This window comes from Peromyscus californicus, unplaced genomic scaffold (assembly GCF_007827085.1).
Source record: "Peromyscus californicus insignis strain IS unplaced genomic scaffold, ASM782708v3 Scaffold_18__1_contigs__length_77618521, whole genome shotgun sequence".
NCBI lineage: Eukaryota > Metazoa > Chordata > Mammalia > Rodentia > Cricetidae > Peromyscus > Peromyscus californicus.
Window position 1 is genome coordinate 28588326 of NW_026294480.1, and position 15309 is coordinate 28603634.

At 40.7% G+C, this 15309-nt stretch overlaps 1 protein-coding gene across 3 annotated transcripts in view; it reads left to right on the forward strand.

The window, feature by feature from the left end:
- Positions 1-14916, forward strand: part of Spef2 (sperm flagellar 2) — a 176177-nt gene extending 161261 nt beyond the window's left edge. For all 3 annotated transcript variants that reach the window (XM_052743144.1, XM_052743145.1, XM_052743148.1), the window contains 3 exons: positions 6450-6686; positions 6833-6955; positions 14777-14916. In XM_052743144.1, coding sequence (XP_052599104.1) covers positions 6450-6686; positions 6833-6955; positions 14777-14866 — 450 coding nt within the window. In that variant the 3' untranslated portion in view covers positions 14867-14916. The remainder of the gene's footprint in view (positions 1-6449; positions 6687-6832; positions 6956-14776) is intronic.
- The last annotated feature ends 393 nt before the right edge of the window (positions 14917-15309 follow it).

A 15309-nucleotide genomic window follows, 5' to 3' on the forward strand; every position in this document is an offset into this window, starting at 1 on the left:
AGATGGTGGCTGGCTGCCCTTCTCTGTCCCACCTGTCCCCTCTGATATCCATCTTGCTCACATGGTAAGGTGACAATTTCTTTGAAGTCATCTTCCACTTGGGCTCAGAAGACTGTATCGGAGGATGTTGGTGGGCAGCAGGCACTTGTCTTACTCTGCCTGCTCAAACTTAGGGCAAGATCTAGAAAGGTGTTTTCTCTCCTGAATGGATTCCATCTAATGGCCTAATCCATGCCCTAAGAAATGAAGTAATGATGTACCAAACAGGGAGATAACTCAAACTAAAGAATATATAAACATATATTTTTTAAAAGCCTAGAAAGATATATACATATATATGTTAATTGAAAGTAGATTTTTAATACAATACATTCTGATATGGTTTTCCCTTTCTTAACTCCTCCGAGATCCTCCCCACTACCTCATCATCTACCCAAATCCACACCCTCTCTTTTTCTCTCTCTCATTAGGATACAATCAGTCCAAATAAATAATAATAATAAAATATAAAAAACAAAAAAAAACAGAATAAGAGAAAACAAAAAAGCAAACTGAAGAAAAAGAACCAAAGAAAAAGTTCAAGAAACATATATAGATGCAGAGATACACAGAAATCACATAAAAACACAAAACTAGAAACCAAAATATATATGCAAAGGACCTGTAAAGTTTAAAAGTAAAAAAAAAAAGCCATGGCAAAGCATTATGAGACTAAAAATACCATTAGGTATGTTTTGTGTTGGCCATCTACTGCTGGGCATGGGGCATCGGAGCTTAAATGTGTTTTTTATATACAGAGAGACTCCTTTGGAGAAAATTAATTTTTCATTTGTGAGCAGTCATTAATTGGAGATATCTTCTGGGTTAGGGATAGGGGCTTGTGTTCATTACCATCCTCAGCTCTGCGACCCCATAGGGTCCAGACCTGTGCAGGCTAAAGAGTAGATTAATGTAGGACCTCAGTCTCAAGAGGCATTTGTGCCTCTTGCCTTTGGTCTTGTCATTCCCTCTTCTGGGTATCTTTTAATCATACCTCAGAGGGTCCTGAAGCCTCCCCATTCTCCAAGATCTCAGGCATCCATTGTCAAGGTTTATAGGCAGTCTTCTCCTGACAGCACTAAGGACTTTCTCAATGGGGCACAATTATACCCTGAACTTCTCAGCAGGTTGAGCCCACATAGTATACAGAAGTATCATTGTTTCCGCAAACATTTAGTGAGCAGTTGTATTTCCTGGGGGCCACAGTACCCGGGTTATACCAGTGAATAAAAAGCATCCCGGAAGGATGGTGATAGGCAATGATTAAATAAGCAAAATACAGACATGTCAGATGGTGGTTTTAAATAAAAGACTAACAAATAAAATCATGGGAGCGTATGTGGGTGGGAGAATACAATGGTGGGGGGATAGATATGTTCTCCTTTGTGAAGTGTCTTACAAACAAGCTGAGTGTCTTTGTTAGGATTTCTCACTGTAATAAAAGCAAAAAAACAAACAAACAAAAAACACCAAGAGCACCTTAGGGAAGAAATGGTTCATTTCAGCTCACAACTCTTAGTTCATAGTCCATCACTGAGGGAAGTCAGGACAGGAACTCAAGGCAGGAACCAAAGCAGCAGCGATGGGGGAATGCTGCTCACTGGTTTGCTCCTCCAAGCTTTCCAGTTTGCTTTCTTGTGCACCCTGGGAACTCCTGCCCTGGAATAGCATCGCCGCAGTGGGATGGGCCCTCCTACATCAATCAACAATAAAAGTAAAAAATTCCCTACAGACTTGTGTTCAGGCAATCTTAGGGAGGGATTTCCTTAACTGAGTTTCCCTCTTTCTAGATATATCTACATTTGTGTCAAGTTGACAAAAACCAAGGAAGACACCTGGAGGAGTGGAAGAAGAGAGCCTGACAAGGCTCTGAGATGGGGGCAGGTTTCAAAAAAAACAGCCATACCAGCAGTGATATATGGATATATGATATATGTTGGAATATCTTTGGGTACAGCAGACATTCACCAAGTTATCTGGGTTTCCACAGTAAAGAACCAAGCAGGAACACACGGTCAAAGAGTCGATAGTGATTACAGAAGATTATAGAAAGATTGAAGCTCAGCAGTTCATTGTACAAGGGATTGGTCTTTTACTTTACATAGTGGGCTTTGTGGACCATTGTGTATCATGGGCTTTCCTGTATATGCTCCTGTTACGTGGTGCCATGGTCACTGTTCTATTGCTGTGAAAAGACACCATGACCAAGGCAAATTTTATGAAAGAAAACATTGAATTGGGGGGTTGCTTACAGTTTCAGAGGTTTGGTCCTTTATCAACAAGGCAGCAAGCATGATGGCATGCAGGCAGGCGTGGTGCTGGAGATGCAACTGAGAGTTCTACATCTGGAATTGCAGGCAGCAGGAAAAGAAATGACACTGGGCCTGGTTTGGGCTTTTGAAACTTCAAGCCCACCCCCAGTGGCACACTTCCTCCAACAAGGCCACACCTCCTAATCCTTTTCTAGTAGTGCCTCTCCCTGATGATCAAGCATTCAAATAGATGAGCCTATGGGGGCCACTCTTATTCAAAACACCACACATGGAGTTTACTAGGAGTCACAGATTACCTTTAGACACTCTGAGGCACCTATGAACCTGGGCCAGCAGCTCCAGACATTTCCAGCTGACTCTGACAGGAGCGTTTCCAACCTTTCTCTCTGCCACAGGTTCTCATAAGGTGATTTTTTTAGCCTTCATCTCCCCCACTTTCCTGGCTTAGCACAACTTGACAGTAAGGGCTGTGGGGAAAGCCTGGTTCAGCACTGCCCTTTGAAAGATGAAGTCATTGGAAGAGCACAGTTACCTGACTTGGATCATCGCAGGATCCCTCTGGCTGCTCTTCTGAGCACAGACTAAACCAAGGAGTAACGGAGGGAATTAAGGAGATGCAATGATTCATGCAGGGCTTTGTCTGTCCATTGACTCCTGGGGCCACATTATCCCCATCAGCGATCTAAACAAGTCCGTCTTAGTCCTCCAAAGTAGCTGCAAATAGCAAATGCTCAATATGTGTGAATAGAGCCAGAAAACAGGAGAGATGGTGGTGTCTCAGAATGTCTAAGAAATGGAGTCTCAGCTACAGGAGCAAGGAGGCAAGGAGAGGGACAAATCATTCTGCCCAGAGTAAGAAAGACCAAAGAATGAGAGGCTGTGCCAAAGCTGTTACTGTAGCAGCATGTGACTGCTGTGGTGGGTGGCACCAAGTCACATGGAATAGGTGGCCCTCATCCCTGATGTCCCTGACTCACTCACTACCTCATGTTAGCGTTCCTACCCAGGAAGGTAGCTCCGTCTGAGAGCTGCTCTTGAGAGCTCTCTCAAAGCACAAGGACGTTGTTTAGAAACTAAACTATTATGCAACAGAAACCAAAGACAGCTGTGGAGGTTGGGACATGTCTCTCTTGAGCCTTCAGGGACTGTTCCAGACGTGGAATGAACTCTGAGCACTTCAGGAATACAAGAATTGCCCACCTCACTCACTCCCACTCACTCCTGAACAGCGTTTTATCCCCAGTAATGCCCGCCCATTCCTGAGTCCTTTCCAACTGTGTTCTGGTTTCCTGGGCAACCTCATCCCAGGAGTCTGCAAAGACCTCACTCAGAAATAGCACCCCCAACCAACCTCTATGCACCCTCAAGGCATTTGATCAAATCTCTGCTTTTACTTTCTGCCTATACTATTATAACAATGGAAAATCCTGCCCCTTATTTTATTCTTCCTTCTGTATCTTTACTGCCATGCTGCTTTTATCCAATGTAGCCTAGACCTTTTGTGGAAAGCCATGGCTTCTTAGGTAATTTTTTTTAAAGTTCATGAGCAAAGCATTTATCAAGAATGTACTAGTTTAGGCGAACTTAATCTTTAAGTAAATGAAATTTGGGAAAATGGCTAATTCTAGAACCCCTGTGGTATGAGACTGTGGTGTTAGACATAGTAGATTGTTAGTTTGCAGCTCCCACACTGCTGAGGTCTCATTAAACCCCTCTTGGCAGCATGTTTAAGACCCTGGAGTTCAAAGCACGTATATTTCATTCACTCTTTCATTTGATGCTTTTGTTCTCAAAACCAAAATTATTTTCTACGTTAGAGGATTAGGCCTGAGCTGAGTGAATAACAGAAATGTATGGGCAGAAAGTTGCACAGGCATCATTTCAGGGACACACTTATTGAAAGGCTTTGAGGTCAGTCTCTGAGAGTCAGAGCAGCAGAACACAGTGCTCAAGGTGCTCCCACTCCTCAGTTTAAATGGCATGGATCTCTCTGTTCTGATGCCACGGGTAAATATTCAAAAGCACTGACTTTTCTTCTCACTGCCATCAACGGTTTCTCTTTCCAGCATCTGTTAGAGTGAACCCCTTTTCTTGCATATTCCTTTTATACTTATGCCTCTCAGAACACAGAGGCTGTTCCTTCCATCCTTTCCTCTCTCACCTTTGGGTCATAATGTATATTCCAAGTTCAAAAGGACAAAAACAACAAGAATTTTGTAAAAAACCTTTGGCATTAGTAAGTGAAAGATTTTTTTCCCTAAAATGTTGGATATATAAATTGTTACATTTTGGATCAAAAATTATTTATTCCATGATGTGTATATCAGATCTTTCAAAAGGAAGTGTGTCCCTAACTATATACATGGTGACAAGGAGGCCAGGTTTTTCTAACTTTGAAACTGCCTGCTTATTGAACAAACTAGTGATTCGTTCACCCACAGGTTCTGTCTCTACACTGTGTCACAGGACCTGTACTACATTTCACATAAACATCCATTCATTCTGCATCCATTCAACATGAAATTTTCCATCCAGTCTATATTCATCTCACTCTGCCAAATATTTTGCTGACCTAGAAACCTATCAATGAGTAACTGAAGAAGTAATCACCAAGGACCCAAAGTGAAGAGACTAACATCTGTTTCTGAATTTAACTACGTAGCTTTTGATCATTGTGAGTGGAAAAAGAAGTAAAGAAATACATATTTTAATAAGTGGAAATATATATTTAATTGCCAAATATTCAACCGTGATTACTCCCTTTTCAAAATTCAATTAAATTCTCTATTTAGCAAAAGCTAGAAACTCCCAACAAAAGCAAGATGGGTGACTTCCCCAAGCTAAATCAATTGTACGTCATTTTTTTAACTCTGGCAATGGTCCCTCCAAAACCTCTATGGGGACACATGACTTCCAAAGGCTCAATTTATTGCCCTCATTCTGTCGGGTATGGCATGACACATTTATCTAGAAAGCACTTAACTAACAATTAATGAAGCAACTGAATTGAGTAGTTACAGATAGTTACAGACATCTACACTCTCTTAAATTATCAGTTCCCCATCCCTAGTGGTAAAGGAAAATCAGAATCCATGTGTTCACAGATGTCTGGCCAACCAAAATTTATTTCTCTATGCTGAGAAAGTAAATATCGATTATTTTATCATTAGAAAATACACATGTGTGGCCCTTTACATACAAATTTACTGCAGAAATTTTGAATAATAAGGAAATCACTGGCTTTACCCCCCCCCACTGATAACTATTGTTGATACTTTAATATAATATGTCCTTTATTTTATTGATAAGTGGTCATATAACAAAATGATTCTAGTGTATCTATTACTGTATTTTCTAGGATTTTTATGAACTTGCTCTATGAGTGCATTCTTGTTAGGTTGGGTATCCTTCTAAACCATAAGTTTTATAACAGAATTGTGTCCCATCAAAAAAACTATGATTTGTATCACTATTCCCCCACTTTTAGGATTATAAATCATCTGTTTTTATTATAAAAACTGAATTAACTTCTGTATTCAAAACTTTTTGTTCATAAATATTCAGGGTCATTCCTAATCTATACCTATGGAGTCAAGAGACACAACTACTTTTATGACTTTCCATATATAAGATGTTGTTTCAGAAGCAACATCATCTTATCTATATATGAAATGAGAGCATCTGAATTCAGATCTCTTGAGTAAATTTTGAAAAGCACCAATAATAATCCCAACCTGACTTGGGATGTGAACTTGCCATAACCTCAAGTGAAATCAATTTCAACAGTAAACCTATCATCTATAGACATTGGGAACCAATTAAACTAATTTTTTTCTCTGTACCTTTATGAAGAATTTTATGTACCTGGTAGTGTAGTAAGCATGAGGATTGGTTGAGATGAATGGCACACATCACACACTGAGACCTCTGGATACTATAAACTAAACTGCTCTAGGATTTTGACACTGGTTTTGAATGTAGTCAGTGCATTTTCTTCTACAGTTTGTTTAGTGGATTTGTGTGATAAGCACCAGCCTTCCTTTACACAGGTCTTGTGTGGTGAATGAGTTAGTAAAAATTCTCTATTGCTGTAAGCACTTCAGTCTGGCTGAATGTTGTCATCATTTGATTTGACAGACCTCCATCTCCACTGTGAGTCCCAACGAGGAATTTCCTGAAGCCGAGGAAAATGTAACTAGAGAGGAGCGGGAACTCAAAGAGGAGAAAGACGAGAAGGAGGAAGAAATCCCGGAAAATGCAAACACTGAAAAGATTTCCCTGGAAACCCTGCTCAAAGTGTTTGGAGGAGGAAATGAAGTACTGGATGCTAACAGATTTGCCAGCTACCTAAAGATAGAGAATATTTATGCAGAGGTTGGTTAGACTGCTTACATGGAATTGCTTCAATAACATATTGTATTGTAGAGAGCTTATGGTGAATTACTTTATTATATGAATCCACTTTAAAATAACTTCAAGATTGCAAAGTAAATTAATTTCACTTTTGTTCTTCTTTAAAGAACTTCGTAAAGACTTTTCAGGACCTGGGTGCCAAGAACCTGGAGCCAATTGAAGTTAATATTCTCTTGAAACATCCTTATGTTCAGGACCTGATTGCAAATTATGTAGACTATAAAATTCCTGTGAGTATGAGTCAAAATTGTCCTAATCCGGGTAATTCCAACTAAGGGCATGCTGTGCATTCCTACTGTGAACTATTAAAGAAGGAGAACAAGCTGGACTTGCCCAAAGCAGTCAGCCTGTAATGCTCAAGGGCAGCACACTAATGCACAGTTGAGATAATTCTCAGTATTATGGATTTACATCCTTAGTACATGGTGTTACCTTGGGTGTATAGCACAGGGCTGTTTGTAGGTCATAGTTAACGCCGAGTACATGGACTACTAGGGATATGAATTATTTTAGTCAAATAATGATGCTTGTCTACAATAGAAATGTGTAGAGCAGTGCAACCTTTAACACAGTTCCTTGTGTTGTGGTGACCGCCCCCCCCACAACCATAAAATCATTTTTGTTGCTATTTCATAACTGTAATTTTGCTTCTGTTATGAATTATAATGCAAATATCTGTGTTTCCCTGGTGGTCTTTTGAGGGTTGCAATTCACAGATTGTAGAACCACTGGTGTAGAGACTAGGACTCCTCTTGCCAAAAAGGACTAACCAAGACTATGTTATCCATTCAAATGCTGGTATAATCACCATGATTTTCAAACCATGGCATATATTGTCAGTGTAGTAATATGAGTGTATTAGTTTGCTTTCTATTGCTGATAAGGCACCCTGACCAAAAGCATCTTAGGGAGGAAGGGGTTTATTTGGTTTAGAGATTATAGTCCATCATCATCAGAGGAAGAAGCCATGGCAGGAACTCAAGGCAGAAACTTGGAGGCAGGAACTGAACAGAAGCAATAGAGGAGTGCTTTTTACTGGTTTGTTCCTTGTGGTTCACTCAGCTTGCCTTTTTATACAACCCAGAACTACCTGCCCCAAGGTGGTACCTGGTTGTCCTGTCTATTAAGTGGAGATAATGATTATTTCCGTGCAAAATGTTTTGGTAAAGATTAGCTGGACCACACTAGTGGAAGCCCATGAACTGTGGACTGGTGGCTGTGGAGCCCCCATGGGACTGGACTAGGCCCTCTGGACACGGAAGACGATTGTTCGGCTTGAACTGTTTGGGGGAACCCAGGTAGGGGGATGGGGATCTGTCCCTGGTCTATGGGCAGGCTTCTGGGAATCCAGTGCCTGTGGTGTGACACCTTGCACAGCCTTGATGCCGTGGGAAGGGGCTTGGACCTGCCTAGGCTCAGTGAGCTGGGCTCTGCTGACTCCCCATGGGAGACCTCGATTTGGGGGATGTGGGGATGTGGGGTGGCTTGGGAAAGAGGACTGGGGGTGGGAAGAGGGAGGAGGGGGTGTCTGTGGATAGCATGAGGAGTGAGTAGAAAATTTCTTAATAAAGAAAAATTTTTAAAAAAGATTAGCTGGGATCATGCACAGAAAACATGTAATGGCTGCTATGAATTTTGTTCAATATTGAGCTCCTACCATTGAATTCAGCAGCAGAAGTTCCAGTTGGGGAATGAGTGACAAACTTGACTGCTGCCCCGTGAAAATTCCACTTATGTTTACAATATAATTTTTACATGTAAGAATTGCAAAATAATGACAGAGTGTAAGCAAACTAAGTATGGAATTGTAGGTATTCAAACTGTAACTTGTATGTATCAAAAGCATAGAAGGATTAAGCTACACAGAAAGTAGAGATAATTGGGGTTTGGGAAGCAAGAGGGAGAAAAGTCTGTATATGTTTTCCTATTGAGATGAGGTGATGGGGGCATCCCAGGTAGAAGGCAGGTTTGGGCCAAGATATAGAAGCAGGGCTGCATGGAGGAGCAGGATCCAACCTATTGAAAGGCTCTCTGCAAAGGATATAGGGTGATTCCATTGATTTAGTAAGAGTAATTAAACTAAAAAGAATGAAAGCAAATTTCAAGTAGAATTTGATAAAAACAATTGAGGAATCAATCAGCTTCTTAGCATAGGAGTATGTTATGTTTTTTTCATCTCTAAACATTTCTGTATCACATAACCATATTATGTTACTATGTCTTTTTTTTAAAATAGGGTGAGTTCAATAGCTGATCATTTAGACACCATCTCACCCTGCATGATCTGTTCCACATTAGGGGAGAGGCCTCATCTGATCTAGTAAAATAATTACTGAATCTCTTATAATCATATATAATAGACTTCATTTTCTGTTACCCAGAATAAGAAAGAGCATAAAATGACAGCCCAATTATTTCCTCCCTTAATGGGAAGAAAACCACCTACAAAGTCTGAGCAGCTTGACAGCCCTTTAAACTAGCCAGAGAAGATTCTGCTCAGGTTTCTGCCTGAAAGTAGAACCCTTGGGATGACCAGCTTTTAGAGTCAGCCTCTGACGAGCCACAGGGACATCCAGAGGCTACAGAATTCGTCTGATATATTGCTCTCATTTTGGAAAGCGTTTATTTCCTATAGGGTAGTGTCTAGTGATAGCAACACTATGAGATGTGTTTTGAACTGGAGGACAGAAGCTGGGTGACTCCCAGATAGAGAGGACTGCAGAGCAAGGATGATGTGATAATGCAGGTCCTGACACCAAAGTATGACGTTCACAGCTCCTCCTTCTGCAGGAGTGTAGCAGGATGTCAGAGACTCCAAGCCACCACCCACAGTATGCCAGGAGAGTTTTGACATCTTGATCACCAAAACTCCTTCTGGACATTCCCAACATCTTCTTATGTATTCACTTCACTCTTTTTCTGGGAACCCCTCCTCCCAACCATGCTGCAGTTCAACGGACTCCTAGTACTAATATCACTTAACACGCTGGAAAGCTAGCTCGTTTCTCCATTAACTAGCAAGCCATTAGTGAGTCAATTCAGTGGCAGAATGCTTCTTTGTAAGTCTGAGTCAGATCCTTAAACTCTTACTTTCCTTCTCCACTTCACTGCAGTGGCTGATGTGGTCATCAAAAGACAGGGTGAGAATCTATGTGATTCTCACTGATAAGACTTTATCAGCAAGAGTTGCGCCAATGACCTGGAAAGCCTGAAATGGGTATTTGAGATCAAAGGGAGGTCTCTTTTCACTAAGGCATTCCATTCCTATTTTTGCTGATCAGAAAAGGAAGGAAGGGAAGGAAGGAGGGAAGGAGGGAGGGAGGGAGGGAGGAAAAAAGCAGAAAGGAATAAACATTGCAGACTTGGGGGACTCTCACGCCTGTACTGTTAGTTTTTGCTCCAGATATCCATGTACAAGTAAATAGATCGCATTTTTAAATGAACCTTAACCACAGTGATGTTATTTGAAGATCGTTCAAGATAAGTAGAGCAAAACCTAGAGTGTGGTTTTTCAAGGTTAAAAAGTTGTTTGCTGTTATAAACAGTGGGAAGATAGAGGCTGTTGCTCAACAGCTCTGTGTTTACAAGGTCTGTGTTTACAAGCCACAGCTTTCAAAAATATATATATTTTAAAAAATGGTTTATATGTAATGAGCAACACACCTTAGTTTTGCTTCTGTTTTAAGGTGGCCCTGCTCTGCACTTATGAGAGTGAATGATAGAATCTTGGAAATATGTGGTGCTGGGCATTTGTTCCACAAATGTGACATTGAGATAACTATCATACCTTTCTCATGGGGCTTTTGTATGGATGAAATGAGCTGACAAGCATAAAGTGCAGAGGTCAGTTCCTGACAGATAAAGGTAGATACCACTACTGATACTGATATGGGATATAGAAGTATCAGTAACCAAGAAATCTTTCAATTGAAAGGAAACACGCAAAGTGATGGGTAGATGGACAAAGAGATGCCTTTCATCTCTTTGGCTAGAAACCGAATTTGTCCATGGACAAGAGCTAAGGGAAGAGCTAACTGAAGTTCCAGGAAGGGTCAGTGGTGAATACAACTGTAGCTAGAGTTTTCCTGCCTGGCCCACAGTCAGGACAAATCTCTCTCACCTGCCAGTCCCACAGCCACTCAAACCCGCCCAAGTAAACACAGAGACTTATATTGGTTACAAACTGTATGGCCGTGGCAGGCTTCTTGCTAACTGTTCTTACAGCTTAAATTAATCCATTTCTATAAATCTATACCTTGCCACATGGCTCGTGGCTTACCGGCATCTTCACATGCGGCTTGTCATCATGGCGGCTGGCAGTGTCTCTCCGCCTCAGCCTTCCACTTCCCAGCTCTATTTTCCTCCTTGTCCCGCCTATACTTCCTGTCTGGCCACGGGCCAATCAGTGATTTATTTATTGACCAATCAGCAACATATTTGACATACAGACCATCCCACAGCACTTCCCCTTTTCTTTTCTTAAAAAGGAAGGTTTTAACCTTTACACATCTCCAAAGTCAGTTTGGTATATTTGGGAATTTGGGCGTAGTTTCTCTTACTACTTCCTGCTGGAGGGGGGTGCTGTATCTTCTGGGGAAACAGAAAATTTTAGAATCATGGAGTAGTCCGTGAGACTGTATCATCTGAGCCAGTTGCCTTGAAACCATTCTGGATGTTGAATCATCTGGGCCTTGGTGTCACCTTTCAGGGGGTCTTGGCTGGTCAAACCTGATGTATCTTAATCTGGAACAAATCCATAGCCTCTGGCTTTCTGTGGGAACAAAAGCAGAGACTCTTTTCCAAAGCAACATATCCTTATATCCAAATTTTGAAGTCAGGGTACCTTTAAAATTTACATTTTGGCATAACTCAACAGCTTTTACAATCAAATGTTTTTCTTTAGTTACGAATATCAAAGACAACATAATCCAGATTCTTTGTGTGGTAGCCATCTTTACGTGGCTTATTTTTTTATATTAGCTTGAGCCTATTGCTTTGAACTGCAGCCTTCTAAGCCTGAAACGGTGCTGGTGCTGCTGGCTCCGCCCACTTCAGTGCTGTGGGATGGTCTGTATGTCAAATGTGTTACTGATTGGTCAATAAATAAATCACTGATTGGTCCGTGGCCAGACAGGAAGTATAGGCGGGACAAGGAGGAAAATAGAGCTGGGAAGTGGAAGGCTGAGGCGGAGAGACACTGCCAGCCGCCATGATGACAAGCCGCATGTGAAGATGCCGGTAAGCCACGAGCCATGTGGCAAGGTATAGATTTATAGAAATGGATTAATTTAAGCTGTAAGAACAGTTAGCAAGAAGCCTGCCACGGCCATACAGTTTGTAACCAATATAAGTCTCTGTGTTTACTTGGGCGGGTTTGAGTGGCTGTGGGACTGGCGGGTGTCAGAGATTTGTCCTGACTGTGGGCCAGGCAGGAAAACTCTAGCTACAAATGGCGCCCAATGTGGGGCAAGAGTTTCCACCTAAAACCTGAGTAAAAAGATTCTAAAACGGAGCTAAAAACAGCTCCTAGTTGTCTCTTTTAAGCTTGCGGCAGCCTGCATGTTTGAGCTACTATGGCAGGTTCCTGGCGTGCATGCTCGACCTGCAGTATGGCGGGAATGAGGCCTCTGCAAGTGGCACATTAAGCTGTGTGGTGGATTTAGCCTTTGCTAGTACAAAACAAAAAAAGAGGTTTCTGGGCTACACGCTGCTTGGATAAAAGCATAGACCCACGATAGCTCCCAGAGCTGGTGGTAAACTACCACCGCCATGTTGGGAAGCTGAGGTGGGCGGAGCCAGCAGCCACAGCTGCTGCAGCTTAAACTTGGTCGGGTCTGAGTGGTTGTGGGACTGTCGGGTAGCAGAGATTTGCCCTGACTGTGGGCCAGGCAGGAAAACTCAAGCTACATACAACTGGAAATTCCATGTTTTGGTGCTGGATTTTACAGATTTGCAGTTTGTGTCATATGTTTAACTTCTACTCTTCCAGACCTTGTGCAAAGAAAGCATGTTCAAAGATATTCTTAAATTATTAAGAAAAATGGGAGGCAGAGCCAGGAGGATCTCTGTGAGTTCGAGGCCAGCCTGGACTACCAAGTGAGTTCCAGGAAAGGCGCAAAGCTACACAGAGAAACCCTGTCTCGAAAAATCCAAAAAAAAAAAAAAAAAAAAAAAAAAAAAAAAAAAAAAATTATTAAGAAAAATGATTGGGGTAAATGTTACAAAATTAGCAAGAACATCATAACTACATTGCTGTGAAGCAATTTCTTATGACAAGTACACTGACAAATATAACTGGATAAATTATTTTCCTCCAGCAATAACTTAACCCAAACTATTTCTTATAGTGAGCAAATGCCAAATAACTGAGTTTTTGTGTAGAAATCTCCCAATCGAAGTGGGAAATAGGAACAACTGTTCTACTGTTCAGATCAAAGTGTCACAAGAGAGTGTCCTACAAACAAATAAAAGCCCAACTTTGTAGCCGAGAGGTTTCCTGTGTCCTGCAACCAATTGGTCCCAAATAAACACAGAGGCTTATATGAATTACAAACTGTTTGGACTAAGGCTTAGGCTTATTGCTAACTAGCTCTTTTATCTTAAATTAACCCGTTTCTATTAATCTATGTATCGCCACATGTCTCATGGCTTTACCTATGTTCCGTTACATCTTGCTCCCCTCAGCCACCAGCAGCATCTTCCCTGACTCTGCCTTTCTTCTCCCTGTATCTTTATTTGGATTTCCTGCCTGGCTCTAACCCGTCTCGCCATAGGCCAAAGCAGCTTCTTTATTAACCAGTGGTAACAACCACATACAGAAAGAGCATCCCACAGCACAACTTCATGCAAATGTAATCATAACTGGAAAGTTGTTTTCACCCTACTCTGTCTCCCAGGCATCTGATTTGACATACTCTCTGATCTTACTTTCATCCTTATTACAATATATGACACCTTCTTCCTTGCTTTGTTTTCAGAACACTAGTGCCTGGCATCTGCCACTATCAGTCCTCTCACCAGTCACTGTCACTGATGATTATGCCCCCCTGTTTCACCTCGAATTCAGCCAATGCTGGTTGTCATGTATCTGGAGCACATCTCGGCATTTTGCCCGGTGCTGTGGAGTGTCAATCACAGAACTCCTGCCTTAGTTCCCAAATTAACTCAGGTCGGCCAACATTAATGCTTGCCCTGTAGAATGGTCCCAAGTGGGACCTAGAAATCAATAGGAGCCACTGTTCTTTTCCACTTAGCTTACTCAGGGGTGACCTTGTCCTTTAAGGAGATCAGTGTTTTGAAGGAACAGTATGACAGATATGGAAGTCAAGCTAGACAGTGAAGTAGCCCATGTCTTCACAAGTAAGATGACCACAAGCTGAAAGTCGTGAAACTCAGCTCTGGGAAAAAAGGAACTTAGATTCTTAAAACACTTTCTTAAATTTTGAAAAAAAAAATTAAAAGTTAAAACTACCATCACTGTGAAATTTTTGTGTTTTGTGCATACGATAGTATTCATTCTACATATATAAGCTTACATTTATTTTGAAAAAAATCTGTGTTTTAAGACATTAAATTTCTAGAACATTACTGATAGAAAAAAAATGAAGAAGTGTGAAAGTTCCAGAAAAAAAATCCACTGCTCAAATTTTCTATATTTAAACTTCTGTGTAGGTGTTATTAATTTGGCATTATAATTTTTCTTTAATAGACTGTGAATACTGTCTTACTCATTTATAGGAAAATAATCTTTTGGTTTACACACTATATGACATAGTTGAGTAATTGCTTTTATAAATGTTGCTTAACATGACAACTCCATTACAGGATTAGAAAGAAGAATTTCTGAAACCCTTAGATATCATTCCAGGGATACAGCTACATGGTTGGTTTCAGAATAGAATTCACACGAAATGAGGAACATTTTTCTCAAAGAAAACAAAAGAAAGGAGTAAATGAAAAGCAACTGTTTAATCACTGCCACATACAAAATATTCATCAGTCATACATTCGTTATTTTCATTTGCAACTTTTCTTTGCTCTTTCTCTCTTAGGAAATTAAAATAATTCTTCAAAGGAGTGAACATGCACAAGGCAGTGATGGAGAAAGGTCACCCTCAAGACTTACAGAGGAAAAGAAATGAAGGCTATGGTTTTTTTTATAATGTAGAATAAAGCTTCATAATCAAATTGACTGTGGTGTCTGTCATGTACATTATTATTATTAGAGGTGAAGGTGTGACTCCTTCTCAGTTGAAAATGAAACTTTCTCAAATCAGAGAACATTTTAATCATACACCTTAAAAAGAGAAAAATATCAAAAACATAAAGATGAACTTTCAAGTGATTCTGGAAATAGAAATTACCAGAAACAATATGTCCAAAGCCAATGTACTCATAAGCCATGAAGACTCCCTATGGGAAGTATTATATTAGGGGAATATATTGAAAATCCTTTCAAAACTCCGTATTAAAGCAGAGCTTTTCTTCCATTTTACAGTTCTTGCTTTATATACTGTAAGACTTGAATGTTTATCCTAGTAGCCATGAAGAAAGGTTCATCACTGAGCTACTAGAACAGTCGCAC